The sequence below is a fragment of the Microcaecilia unicolor genome, chromosome 4 (genome assembly GCF_901765095.1).
Source record: "Microcaecilia unicolor chromosome 4, aMicUni1.1, whole genome shotgun sequence".
NCBI classification, from domain to species: Eukaryota; Metazoa; Chordata; class Amphibia; order Gymnophiona; family Siphonopidae; genus Microcaecilia; species Microcaecilia unicolor.
The window spans coordinates 12,886,063-12,900,510 of record NC_044034.1 but is presented as its reverse complement, the minus strand read 5'-3'; the positions used below and the strand labels follow the sequence as shown (position 1 = coordinate 12,900,510).

General features: G+C 42.2%; 2 protein-coding genes across 3 annotated transcripts in view; both read right to left on the bottom strand.

Moving 5' to 3' along the window:
* Positions 1 to 14,448, bottom strand: part of LOC115468205 (E3 ubiquitin-protein ligase TRIM39-like) — a 1,720,076-nt gene that overhangs the window by 449,065 nt on the left and 1,256,563 nt on the right. Inside the window, exon 5 of the mRNA XM_030199742.1 lies at positions 4,766 to 4,875. Within this exon, the coding sequence (XP_030055602.1) occupies positions 4,766 to 4,875 (110 nt within the window). The remainder of the gene's footprint in view (positions 1 to 4,765; positions 4,876 to 14,448) is intronic.
* LOC115468306 (erythroid membrane-associated protein-like) overlaps positions 1 to 14,448 on the bottom strand; it is a 73,769-nt gene that overhangs the window by 20,722 nt on the left and 38,599 nt on the right. Inside the window, exon 2 of one of the 2 annotated variants that reach the window (XM_030199945.1) lies at positions 9,414 to 9,419. The exons of the other annotated variant lie outside the window; for it this stretch is intronic. The gene's annotated coding sequence lies outside the window, so the exon portion shown is untranslated. The remainder of the gene's footprint in view (positions 1 to 9,413; positions 9,420 to 14,448) is intronic. 2 annotated transcript variants of the gene reach the window in all.

Sequence of the window (14,448 nt, the reverse complement as noted above, 5' to 3'; positions counted from 1 at the left end):
CTTACAAAAATAGCCACTACCTCATGGACTACCGGAAACAAAACAGGGCATACTCTGACCCGGTTAGCAGGGGGGAAAAGCACCATGGGAGTAGAGCCCAGTACCTTACACCCACCACAATGCATTGCTAATGTGACTCTGCAGGGCACCTAACAGAAAAGGTGTCACACTCACCCGAGAGCCACATCGCAACCAGGGAAAGGCTGTCGGAGGATACAACACATTCTGCTGTCATGGAGGTAGGTACGGCATTTGAGGCTGGCATACAGGCTGGCAAAAAAGGTTTTTAGTTTGATTTTTTTAGTATGGAAGGGAGTTGGTGACCACTGGGGGAGTATGTTGAGGTCATCCCCCATTTCCTCCAGTGGTCATCTGGTCATTTGGGGCACCCTTTTGAGACTTGATTGTAAAAATAAAAGGACCAAGTAAACCCGGCGATATACTGCTTATCGCCGGTTTTTTTTCCATTATCGCTGAAAGCCGGCCATCTGGTAGCCACGCCCATGCCTGCCCATGTCCCGCCTTCGCTTCGCCGCCGACACGCCCCTTTGAACTTTGGCCGGCGACACGACGGGAAAGTGGCGATGTTGCCAAAAAAGCGGCTTTCGATTATACCGATTTGGCCGCTTTTCCGAGATCGCTGGCCATCTCCCGATTTATGTTGGAAAATGGCCAGTGATCCCTTTCGAAAATGAGCTGGATAGTAACATAGTAGATGATGGTAGAAAAAGACCTGCACGGTCCATCTAGTCTGTCCAACAATTTAAACTCATATGTGCTACTTTATGTGTATACCTGACCTCAGTGGTGTGCTGGAGCCGGCTCGCTCCGGCTCGCAAGAGCCGCTTGTTAAATTTTGACAGCTCTTGCGAGCCGGTTGTTCTTGGGGGCGAGCTGGCTCCATTGCAGGAGGTAAGCATGGCAGGAGGGCGCCACCAGAGGCCATGCTTACCTCCCCTCCCGCTCCCAAACATGTCCAGCGATGTCAAGTTCGTCCCCACCCTCCCCTCCCGCTCCCATCCGTCAGTTTCTATTACCTCCCTCGAAGCGCCGCATTATTTAAAGCGCTGCTGCCCATCTCCAGCCTTCCCTGCTTGTTTCTTCCCTTAGTCCCGCCTTCTGACATCATTCTGACGTCATTTCCTTTTTCCGTGAAGGCGGGACTGAGGGAACGAACATCATCAAGAAGCAATAAGCAGGGGAAGGCTGGAGACGGGCAGCAGCGCATTAAATAATGCGGCGCTTCAAGGGAGGTAATAGAAACTGACGGATGGGAGCGGGAGGGGAGGGTGGGGGTGAAGGACATTGTTGGACATGGATGGGAGCGGGAGGGCAGGGCAGGGGAGAGAATTGCTGGGCATGGATGGGTAGAGGGGGGCAGGGGAGAGAATTGCTGGGCATGGATGCGTAGAGGGGGGCAGGGGAGAGAGGAGAGTTTCAGGACATGGATGGAGGGGAGGGCAAGAGAAATTCTGGACATGGATGGAGGGAAGGGAGAGAGAAGAAATGCTGGACATGGAGGGAAGATAGAGGAAGGAGATTAGATGAGGGAAAAGGAAGTGAGGAGAGAAACTGCACATGGATGGAGAAAATAGGCAGAAGCTGGATCCACTGTACAGTCAAGTCTGCGGAGGACCAGAAATGAAGAAGAAAGGAGGAAAGAAAAGAAATAAATGGAAAGGAAGCCCTGGAAACGGAGTCAAGGGAACAGATAGAGAGCAGCAGAATCAGACACTGGACCAGCATGATCAGAGAAACAAAGTCACCAGACAACAAAGGTAGAAAAAAATAATTTTATTTTCATTATAGTGTTTGGAATATGTCCACTTTGAGAATCAGGTGCTGAACGTTAAAAGTTTATATTTATTTACTTATTTATGGCATTTTATCCCATATTAAACATGAATTAGATTGGAACCTGGGATCATTTAATTTTTTTTTCCTGGAGAGAGTAATGCATTGCCCCCCCCCCCCCCCCGGCTATAGCCAGCTCTGCAATTTTGGGGGGGGGCGCAGAGGTGGATGGGGGGGCACAGTGGTGGACGGGGGGGGGGGCGCCGAGGTGGACCGGGGAGAGAGCCTGTTGTTAAAAATTTACCCGCACACCACTGCCTGACCTTGATTTGTTTCTGCCATTTTCAGGCCACAGACCGTAGAAGTCTGCCCAGAACAAGGCCCACCTCCCAACCACCAGCCCCGCCTCCCTCCACCGGCTCTGCCACCCAATCTCGGCTAAGCTTCTGAGGATCCATTCCTTCCGAAAAAAGGATTCCTTTATGTTTATCCCACGCATTTTTTAATTCCGTTACCCTTTTCATCTCCACCTTCAATCTCATTTCATGTCCTCTCGTTTTGCTGCCTTCCCATCTCTGGAAAAGGTTCATTTGCGGATTTATACCTTTCAAATATTTGAACATCTGTATCATATCACCCCTGTTTCTCCTCTCCTCCAGGGTATACATGTTCAGGTGCGCAAGTCTCTCATACGTCTTGTAACGCAAATCCCTTACCATTCTCGTAGCTTTTCTTTGCACCGCTTCAATTCTTTTTACATCCTTAGCAAGATACGGCCTCCAAAACTGAACACAATACTCCAGGTGTGGCCTCACCGACTTGTACAGGGGCATCAAAACCTCTTTTCTTCTGCTGGTCACACCTCTCTCTATACAGCCTAGCAACCTTCTAGCTACGGCCACCGCCTTGTCAAACTGTTTCATCGCCTTCACATCCTCAGCTACTATCACTCCAAGATCCCTCTCCCCGTCTGTACATATCAGACTCTCCCCACTTAACATATATGTCTCCCGTGGATTTCTACACCCTAAGTGCATCACTTTGCATTTCTTCGCATTGAATTTTAATTGCTAAACCTTAGACCATTCTTCTAGTTTCCATAGCTCCTTTTTAATGTTTTCCACTCCCTCCCGGGTGTCCACTCTGTTACAAATCTTAGTATCATCCGCAAAAAGGCAAACTTTACCTTCTAACCCTTCGGCAATGTCACTCACAAATATATTGAACAGAATCGGCCCCAATACCGATCCCTGAGGCACTACACTACTCTCCTTTCCCTCCTCTGAGCGAATTCCACTCACCACCATCCTCTGGCGTCTGTCCGTCAACCAGTTCCTAATCCAGTTTACCACATCGGGTCCTATTTTCAGCCCATCAAGTTTATTTAAGAGCCTTCTGTGGGGAACCATGTCAAAAGCTTTGCTGAAATCTAAGTAGATTACGTCCATAGCACGTCCACGATTCAATTCTTTGGTCACCCAGTCAAACAATTCAATGAGATTCATTTGGCACGATTTCCCTTTGGTAAAACCATGTTGTCTGGGATCTTGCAACCTATTGTCTTCCAGGAAATTTACTATCCTTTCCTTCAGCATCACTTCTATTACTTTTCCAATAACTGAAGTGAGGCTTACTGGCCTGTAGTTTCCAGCTTCTTCCCTATCACCACTTTTGTGAAGAGGAACCACATCCGTCGTTCTCCACTCCCACGGAACCTCTCCCGTCTCTAAGGATTTATTAAACAAATCTTAGAGGACCCGCCAGAACCTCTCTGAGTTCCCTCAATATCCTGGGGTGGATCCCGTCCAGTCACTTCTCAAACTTAGCCATTATGTGCTCACTTCACAATGTTTACATTTTCACAACATGCAGTCGTCTGGGTTCATTCCGCATTTGAATAGTGGTTGCATTATATCTTATTTACTGAGGTTTAGTGATTTTATTTCCACATACAGTCTTTGTTCTACTTTGGCACACGGAGGGCATGACTTTGGCACACGGAGGGCATGACTTATGATTTCTATACGTTAACGACGACAAGGAAGCCTATTCTTTATTTATTCTTTTATTTCGCCACACTTCGCATATATTATGTTTTGATTACCCACATATAGCACTTTAAATATTTTCTTGCCCATGAACACAGATACAAAACCTTTCTTTCTTGGACTTTTTTACACAGCATTACAAATATTGTCCTGCCTATGGCCATATACATATTGCTGCATTAGAAACCTTTGTTCCATGAGGGCATCCAACATCTCGACTTGTCTTACTATCGGGTGTTTATAGCCTTATTATTTACTATCGACCCCTTACGTCTCTCTTATAACAAATATTGCTTAATGTCCCTCCACTCATTTGAATACTTACTTGAAATTATCGATAGACATTTTTACATATAAAGTCATGTATTGATTTATGTAATCAGACTTTTGTCATACCTTCTCAGATACCTTCTCAGTGAATGCTCTTATTTGATACAAGAGGTATTTAGATGCTCTTTTCATTTCTCTATATGTACCTTATATATTCTTTAGGTGTTTTTGTTTCTAAGACATTATCATTGTCCAACTGAAAAACTGTGTCAAAGTTTGTTTTTATCTTTTATCCTTTATCTATTATTTGTGAATTATTCTTAAAATGTTTTGAGCTGATTTGAATACTTGAAATATTCTTTTTATTTTTATGTTTATTTTAATAGACTCCTGATGCAGGCCTAGTCGGCTGAAACACAGCTGTGTCGAGTCTCATTCATCTTTTAATAAACTGTTTTATAATCTGGAGCATCGTCCACTTATTCTTCAGTCATCTTCGCTATTTTGCTATATATGGGCTGAACAGTGTAACACTGTATTTTACTGTGGTGTCTGTTTCTCAGATTAATACTTTTATTTCTGCACATTTTTACTGGAATCATCCAGAACATTTATAAAGAAGACAAACCAAATTAAAGAGATCAATTCCTCACCTTCAAATTTTGTAATCCATTTCTTCAGTTGCTGAGGGAAGCTCAATTGGAAACCCATTTTCAGATCAGTAGAAACAGCCTCTGGTACTGGAAACTTCATTTTCTGACACCTATGGGTTAGAGAGTCACTGGGATTATTCTGGAAGATGGTCACACCCAGGGGATAGAAATGTGACAGTGGAAGGAATGAAATATACCACAAACACTCAGTTTTCTGTGATTATTGTTACCACCCCTCTCGGCTGGACTGTAGTGATGTGCTCCCAGATACCTGATGGTTGTAGTCGTGGCAAATATCCAGAGAACACACACTCACAGCCGAGAGAGTGGAACAAATAAACTAACCTCGTCCTTTACTCTCAAAGAATAAAGGAGGAAAAGAAGCTAAATTTAGGATTTGTTCCTGAAATGGAAGGACCAAACTTTCAGATATGCAAATTATCTTTTTCTTTATTGGATACAAATGCAAGCAAATTTTCATTCAAATAAACTCAAATTCACAATTAGTGTGTGGCTTAATAGAACTGCAATAACATATTCAACATTCAAATGTAGTTTTACATGGACACCCTTAACTTTTTCTGTTTCTTTCAACAAAATCACCTAAAAAGGCAGAAAAGAACCTTTTCAGATAAGTGTTTAAATTGTCTTTTTATCAAAATCAGATATTTGTTGTTATTCTCTTTCCTTGCTATCGATGTCAGAATTTGAGTCTTTAGGGTATTCTGGATGTTTGTGCAGGGATCTCACTTGAACCCAGAACACTTAAGCAAGTCAGGAAAACATGGATTTTTTATATTTGATGTTGTTCTGTTCCTTAGTTTTCCCTTAAAATGTTGTAAACCTAAAAAGAAACTATATATCCTTCAACACCCTTTGCAAATGTCACTTAGCTGTGTTTGAATTGATTTAGGTGAGGTCTTTCTTGCGTTGGAGCTCAGCTGGAACCCTTCAGAGGATAATTCACCGATCTCTTCTCCCTAAACCTCACTTATAAAGAAAATAACCGGATGCAAAATCTTAAAACTCCCTGTACTTGTTCAGGAATGGACTCCACTCTGGTGATAATTAATCAGTTCTCAATACTGTGGCCACACTCTCTAATTGAAATAAAATAAGTTAAAGGTTTTCTCACTACAAAACCTATTTCTCACTGTTGATTCCCTATTGTAAACTGTTGCAGAAGAAGACTTTTGCACTGCATTCAGGGATATCACACAGTAACACATTCCATATTCAAATAGTAATACAACATTCCATCTCACATACTTCACATAAAAACATAACATTTCCCTGCACAGCTATCAGATCAATCTGGAGAATCCAGCACTCATAAAAAACAGGGCTTAATCTGCCACCTGACAAACCTTGTTCTGAACTCAGAGCACTCACAAACAACACACCTTTTCCACAGACACAGCCTAAAAGTTTCTTTCTCCAAATAACAGATTCACCTTCAATTCCCCCTTAATCCCCCTTTAAATTCTAGCACATTTCTTTCCCTGACACCCTTATAGTTTCTCTCACTTAGTATAACTTCCAGCAGAAATCACTGTCTCCCACACTCCTGTCTCAACTGTTTTTCCCTTGAAATTCAGTGCTACACTGGAACATTCACACTCACCTTAGCTCACTTTCAATATCAAAGTACCCTTTTTCAATGTCACATTTCACTTTAAACTCATGAAATATACTTTTATTCCTCTTACATTACACAAATACACACCATACATTTTTCTTTCCAAGGCTTCCCTTGCTCTCCCTGCTCAGCAGCCTCCCTGGCAACTCACCCCCCCCCCCCCCTAGAAGAACATCTGACATCACTCAACCAATCAGCTTGTCAGCTAAAGACTGGGGGGGGGGGGTTCTTAATCTGTTTAGAATCTTAGCTGTTTCAACCCCCTATAGAAGTTAATGCAAAACTTCCTATACAGAGAATTTCAAAGTCAATTTTAACCTGACTTGTACTCAAAACAGCAAGAAACATATTATAGTACAATCCCCACTTAATCATGGTTTATTTCTTTGTAAAATAAAACCATATTTAAGAAACATCTCACACTTTCTTCAGCTAACTCCATTAAAAATTCCCAAATTAAACCTTTTCCAGCCAACAGCATCCACCAAAACCCTGGAACAGCCCCCCCCCCCCACCCCCCGAGCCCCAGGAAAAAAATCATTTAATATATGTTACCATGTATTACATTATGGGACTCATTTTTGAAACAGGAAAACATTCAAAAAGTGGCACAAAGTGGCAATTGGACATTTTGCTTGCTTAAACGCCCAAATCACCATAATGGAACAAAACACCATTTCTGCCATAATGGAACAAAACAAAAATGTCCAGGTGGCTTAAATAGGAATAAAAGGAGGAGGCATAGCAATAATCTACAAATCTCAATTCACAGTCACAACAACAGCAGAATCTATTCTTCCACAACTCGAAATAGCCTCTGTTAGAATTAACCTAGACTTATTTTGTCAGGCATCTCGTAGCACTACTTGATCTTGGCCTCTAAGTATTGTCCTGGAACATATATATATTTGCACTTGGAAGCCATGGTGTTTTGTTTTGTTTTTCCATTCTTTTTGTTATGTGTTGTTTGCTTTTGTGTATACTTTTCTGTTGTATTTTGAAAACCTTAATAAAATATGATACAAAAAAAAAAAGAATTAACCATCCCAATCTATGTGATCAACTAAGCCTAATTCTATTCTACAGACCCCCGGGCAAATGGCAAGACTCACAAACACATTTTCTGGATTTCATATCGAACACCTGTGTTTCCACCCAGAACCTTCTCATAGTAGGAGACATCAATCTCCACCTTGAAGACACTAACTCAAGCAATGTACGAGAATGCAAAGACTTCCTCCAACTATGGGAACTCCACTGGCCAATCACACAACCCACTCATGAAAAAGGACATACACTAGACATCACTCACAAATTCTCATCAGAACCAAATATTTCACTAATAGACACAAAATAGACAGCCAGACCATGGTCCGACCATTACAGTGCAAACCTGTCCCTCCACTGGAGAACAAAAAACAAGATACACCAAAAACAAGAACGACAAACTTATACTACGAGAGGCAAAATAGACACACTAACATTCTGGCAACAACTCTATACCGACGAATGGACAACACCTACAGACTCACCCCAATTTATTTAAGAATGGGAGCACAGATGCAAAACAACACTAGACAATATAGCACCACTTCAAACCAGAACCTCACATAAGAAAAACTCACTATCATGGTTTAATGAAGAACTGAAAGAACTAAAAACACAGGTCAGAAGACTAGAAAGAGCATGGAGCAAGAAAAAAGATGAAAACACACTTAAAAACTGGAAACAACTACAAAGAAAATACAAATACTCGATCAGACAAACGAAAAGAACCTATTACAAAACCAAAATAGGACCAAATTACAAGGATACATACACACAAACTCTTCACACTCGTAAATAATCTCCTAAACACCACCACGGTTACATCCAACAACACAGATACCCCAACAGCAACCAACCTTGCAAACTACTTCAAGGAAAAAATCATAAAGCTCTGACTCATGATAACTACTAATGCAACGGACTACGCAAATATCCTTGAATGTCTAGACCCAAAACCCGAGGAATACCCAGCAGATCGATCATGGACAAACTTTGACACGATCTCATCAAATGAACTCTCACATTGGCTCTGGAAATATGCCAAATCGCAATGCAAACTAGACATCTACCCTAATAATCTAATAATGTCTGCACCCAAACATTTCAAAACAGACCTCACGAATCACGTAAATTACAGACTTCAGAATGGGTTCTTCCCCACGGATAAGGGAAACATCCTACTTACTCCACTACCAAAAGATGCTAAGAAAAGCACAATGGACCTAACCAACTACCGCCTAGTAGCATCTATACCACTTAAAACAAAACTCATGGAAGGCATAGTGATGAAACAACTCACTGAATACCTAAATAAACACTCAATTTTGCACAACTCTCAATCAGGATTTTGATCAAATCACAGCACCGAAACTGTTCTAGTGTCCGCAATGAACTCATTTAAACAAACAATTGCAACCGGTAACAACATACTCCTCCTACAATTCGACATGTCTAGTGCCTTTGACATGGTCAATCATGAAATACTATTAAATATACTACAATACTTCAGAATAGGAGGCACAGTTCTCAAATGGTTCAAAGGATTCCTGACCACAAGATCATACCAAATAACAATGAACGCGGATAAATCACCCCCATGGTCACCTGAATGTGGAGTTCCCCCAAGGATCACCACTCTCACCAACCTTATTCAACCTGATGATGATACCTTTAGCCAAACTTCTAGCCAATCAAAACCTCAACCCCCACATATATGCAGATGACGTCACAATCTACATCCCGTTCAAACATGATCTAAATAAAATCACCAACGAGATCAACCAAAGCCTCCAAATAATGCACACCTGGACAGATGCATTCCAACTAAAACTAAATGCAGAAAAAACACAATGTCTTGTTCTCACCTCACAACATAATACAAAACACTTCTCTACCATAACAACACCATACTGTTCTCTCCCGGTCTTAAAAAACCTGAAAATTCTTGGAGTCATCATAGACCAAAACCTCACTCTCGATGACCACGTGAAAAACACAACGAAGAAGATGTTCTACTCTATGTGGAAACTTAAAAGAGTAAAACCTTTCTTCCTGAGATACATCTTCCGTACCCTGGTACAGTCAATGGTAATAAGTCATCTGGACTACTGTAACGCACTATACGCAGGCTGCAAAGAATACTGCCGCCAGACTCATATTTGGAAAAACTAAATATGAAAGTGCAAAACCCTTGAGAGAGAAGCTTCACTGGCTCCCACTTAGGGAGCGCATTAGGTTCAAGATTTGCACGATCGTGCACAAAATCATTCACTCAGACGCCCCAATCTACATGCTAAACCTCGTAGACTTACCTCCAAGAAACGCCACAAGATCATCCTGCAAATTTCTCGACCTGCACTTCCTCAGTTGTAAAGGACTAAAGTACAAGCAGATGCATGCGACCACATTCTCGTACTTAGGCACTCAAATGTGGAATGCACTGCCTACAGACCTGAGAACAATCTGTGAAACAACTATCTTTCGCAAATCTCTTAAGACATATCTCTTCAGCAAGGCATACAATGAGTACTAATCGCCACAATAATTCACCCGACAATCCAATCAACTAAGATAACTCATCTATGATAGCTACCTTAATCTCTCCTCTCCTTCTTCTTCCTACCGTTATCTAACCTCTACATAATATTAAATGTATATGTCACCTTGCAATGACAATGTTAACAAACTATCCTGCTTATTTTCGAAAGAGAAAAACGCCTATATTGCGACCCAAATCGAGAGATGGGCGTTTTTCTCGCAAAGGCGCCCAAATCGGTATAATGGAAAGCCGATTTTGGGAGTTTCCAATTGCACTCCGTCGTGGAAATGAATAAAGCTGATGGGGGCGTGTCGGAGGCGTGTCAGAGGCGTGGTGGAGGCGGGACTGGGGCGTGGTTATCAGCCGAGGAGAGATGGGCGTCTTTAGCTGATAATCGGAAAAAAATGCGTTTTGACCGCGATTTTGGGTCACTTTTTTTGGACCCTTTTTTTCACGAACAAGTCGCAAAAAAGTGCCCCAACTGACCAGATGACCACTGGAGGGAATGGGGGATGACCTCCCCGTAGTCCCTCAGTGGTCACCAAGCCCCTCCCACACTAAATGAATAAAAACTAAAACCTTTTTTGCCAGCCTGTATGCCAGCCTCAAATGTCAATACCCAGCTCCCTGACAGCAGTATGCAAGTCCCTAGAGCAGTTTTTAATGGGTGCAGTGCACTTCAGGCAGGCAGACCCAGGCCCATTCCCCCCTACCTGTTACACTTGTGGTGGTAAATGGGAGCCCTCTAACCCCCCCCAAAAACCCAATGTACCCACATATAGGTGCCCCCCTTCACCAGTAAGTGCTATGGTAATGGTGTAGAGTTGTGGGGAGTGGGGTTTGGGGGGGATTTGGGGGGCTCAGCACCCAAGGGAAGGGAGCTATGCACCTGGGAGGTAATTTAATAATTGTTTCTATTTGTAAAAAATGCCCCCTAGGGTGCCAAGTTGGTGTCCTGGCATATCAGGGGGGCCAGTGTACTACGAATCCTGGCCCCTCCCACGACCAAATGGCTCGGATTAGGACGTTTTTGAGCTGGGCGTTTTTAGTTTCCATTATCGCTAAAAAAAAGAAACGCCCAGCTCAAAAACGTCCATTTTTTCGAAAATACGGTTCGGTCCGCCCCTTCACGGACCCATTCTCGGAGATAAACGCCCATGGAGATAGACATTTCCGTTCGATTATGCCCCTCTATGCAAGCCACATTGAGCCTGCAAATAGGTGGGATAATGTGGGATACAAATGCAATAAATAATAATAAATAATAATAAAATAATAAATGACCAAATGACTACTGGAGGGATTAAGGCATGACCCCCTTCCCTACTGGACACTGACCCCCTCCCACCCCCCAACGATGTGAAATAAACATTACATACCAGCCTCTATGACAGCCTCAGATGTTATGGTCAGTCCTATTAGAGCAGCAAGCAGGTCCCTAGAGTAGCCTAGTGATCAGAGATATGGACCAGGCCCACATCTCACTCTGTTACACTTGTGGTGGAGATTGTCAGTCCTCCAAAACTTACCAAAAGCCTACTGTGCCTACATATAGGGCTATTGTAGTTGTGTACAGTACTTTTTTTGTGGATTTTGGGGGGCTCACCATACAAGATAATGGGGCAGTGGGAAGACGTGTACCTGGGACCTCCTAGGGTGCCCCACTGCTCTGCTCGGATGTCTGTGTGGCCAGTCTACTAAGATTGCTGGCCCACATACATCCTAATGGCTTGATTTTGTCTGTTTTTCAATTAGATGTTTTAGATTTATAGAATCTAGATCTAAATTTATGTATTTATTTGGATTTTGCTCACACCTTTTTCAGTAGTAGCTCAAGATGAGTTACATTCAGGTACTCTGGATATTTCTGTGTCTCAGGAGGGCTCACAATCTAAGTTTGTACCTGAGGCAATAGAGGGTTAAGTGACTTGCCCAAGATCACAAGGAGCAGCAATGGGATTTGAACTGGCCACCTCTAGATGTCAAGACCAGTGCTCTAACTACTAGGCCACTCCTCCACTGTCATCTGCCAGTTGGATTCTCAGTCTCTCAGTCATGTAAGGTCCTCTTGCAATTTTTCACAATCCTCTTGTGTTTTAAGAACTTTGAATAACTTTATGTCCTCAGCAAATTTAATCACACTCATTATTTCCATTTCTAAATCATTTGTGAATATGTTAAAAAGTACCAGTCCCATAACAGACGCTGGGGAACCCCATTATTTACCCTTCTCCATTGAGAATATTGACCATTTAACCCTATTCTGTTTTCTATCTTTTAACCAGTTCTTAATCCACAATAGGACACTGTCTCCAATCCCATGGCTTTTTAGTTTCCTCAGGAGAAATTCAAGGGGTACTGGGGTACTTTATCAAATGTCTTCTGAACATCCACATAAACAATATCGACTGGCTCACCATTATCCATATGTTTATTTACCATCCAAAGAAATATAAACACATTTTTATAGAATTACTCTCTTATGGACAGTGTCAGAGCAGAGACCATCACCAGCACCTCCTTCTGAACTAGGGTTGAGGGGCAGCACCACTGGCAGGGTAGAGGTGGAAAGGAGATTCACAGGGTGGAGTTTGGGGGGGACTGAAGAGAGGATTCATGAAGAGCCAAATAGGTGAGGACAGGAAGAGAGGAGATATCAGGGAGGTTGGTGGGAGAGAAGTTCTGGCAGTACAGGGATGAAAAAGGGAGAGTCAAGGGGAAGAGAAGGTTGGTCTGTAATTCTCCCCTCTCCTCCATCTCTTCCCCTTCATTTCTCAGTGCTTCCTCCACACCTTAACTCTACCTGTCCTCACTCAATATCACCTCTCTCTCTCCCATTATTAATTAGCAATCAATTTATTCCCTTCTTTTTCACTCAAACCCATCCAACCACATAGAAAAGGACAGAAAACTAACTTGTACCTGCTCAGAGCATCCTTCACGTCCTAAAGGGAAATGAGACAGAGAATATTTCTAGTTAGATTTCACAGTTTATGAGAACACATTATACATTAGGATACTCTACTCACAGCTCTGCTCAATCACATAACAGCTACAAAATTTTGATGCCATTTCTATGATCAGCATAATAAGAGTCACACAGTCTCATTATGGAAACACAAACTATGTTTTCCAGTGTATCAACCTGTTTTATGTTTAAGTTGTTTTTATTAAGCCAAACAAAGACACATTGTTGTTACACTCACAACATTTGAAGTTGGCTGTTTACCACTTAACTATAATCCCCGTCCCTTCCCCAACTTCCCTCTTTCCCTTCCCATCCTTCCCAGTATCAGCCTGTTTTAAACCTACATTTTATCTCCTAAGTTGTAATTGATACTTGGGCAACTTTTCAAGTATTTAGATAAAACACAGGTCCTTTCATGCCAATCAATCAGGCTTTTGGATGGGGCACAGTACTGAAACCTCCTTAGTGGCTCTGATCCGGGATCGCCATGTAGACATTCTCAAGGGCCTGGTTTGGGCAGAGGTGGAGTTGTGATATCTGGGTGAAAAGGTATCAGAAGTGGGGTAAGTGACTTATTTCTACCAGAGGGATATCAACTGTATAACCCTGCAAACTTTCAGCCCCAGGAATGGACTACCTACATCTTTAAAAAATGAGAAACGTTTATCAATTAAAAAAAAAAAAAAAAAGTAATTGACCCCATCACATACCCACACTTTTTAGGCTGTAGAACATGAAAAACATCAGCGTTGTGAAAAAGTTGCATAGTCCCTCTCTACTGACCCTACAGTATACAAAACTTTAAAAAATGAAAGTGGCCCAATTTAATCCTCCAAACATTTATAGCCTTTATCTCTGTTATTTATGTAATCCCCTCTTAGTTTGGGATTAATAGGAGTAGGGGCAGACTGACAGTATTCAGGGCCTCCGGTAAGGGTCTCCAGGGTCACCAACCCTATTTAACATCATGATGATACCACTTGCAATGGCCTTATGCAACCATGGCCTTAACCCTTACATTTATGCGGATGATGTTACTATCTATATTCCCTTCAGGTTTTCCTTGGCTGAAATTTCTAATGCAATTCTGAGCAGTTTTGCCATCAAGGCCAATTGGGCAAACTCGTTCAAGTTCAAGCTTAATAAAGACAAAACTCAATGCCTCATTCTCTCTTCACAGTTTAATAAGTCTATCCCCAGCTCGATTGTTACGCTGGACAATATTCTCCCTGTCGCAGACAGCATGAAACTACTTGGTGTCACTCTGGATAATCACTTGTCTCTGGACCCTCAAGTGAAGTCCATTACGAAAAGAATGTTTTTCTCCATGCGGATGCTGAAACGCATAAAGGAATTCCTTCCAAGTGACCTATTCCGGACCCTAATCCACTCTTTAGTACTGAGCCACTTTGATTACTGCAATGGGATTTACGCCAGCTGCAAAGAGTTCATTCTAAAGAAACTCCAGACAGCCCAAAATACAGCTGCAA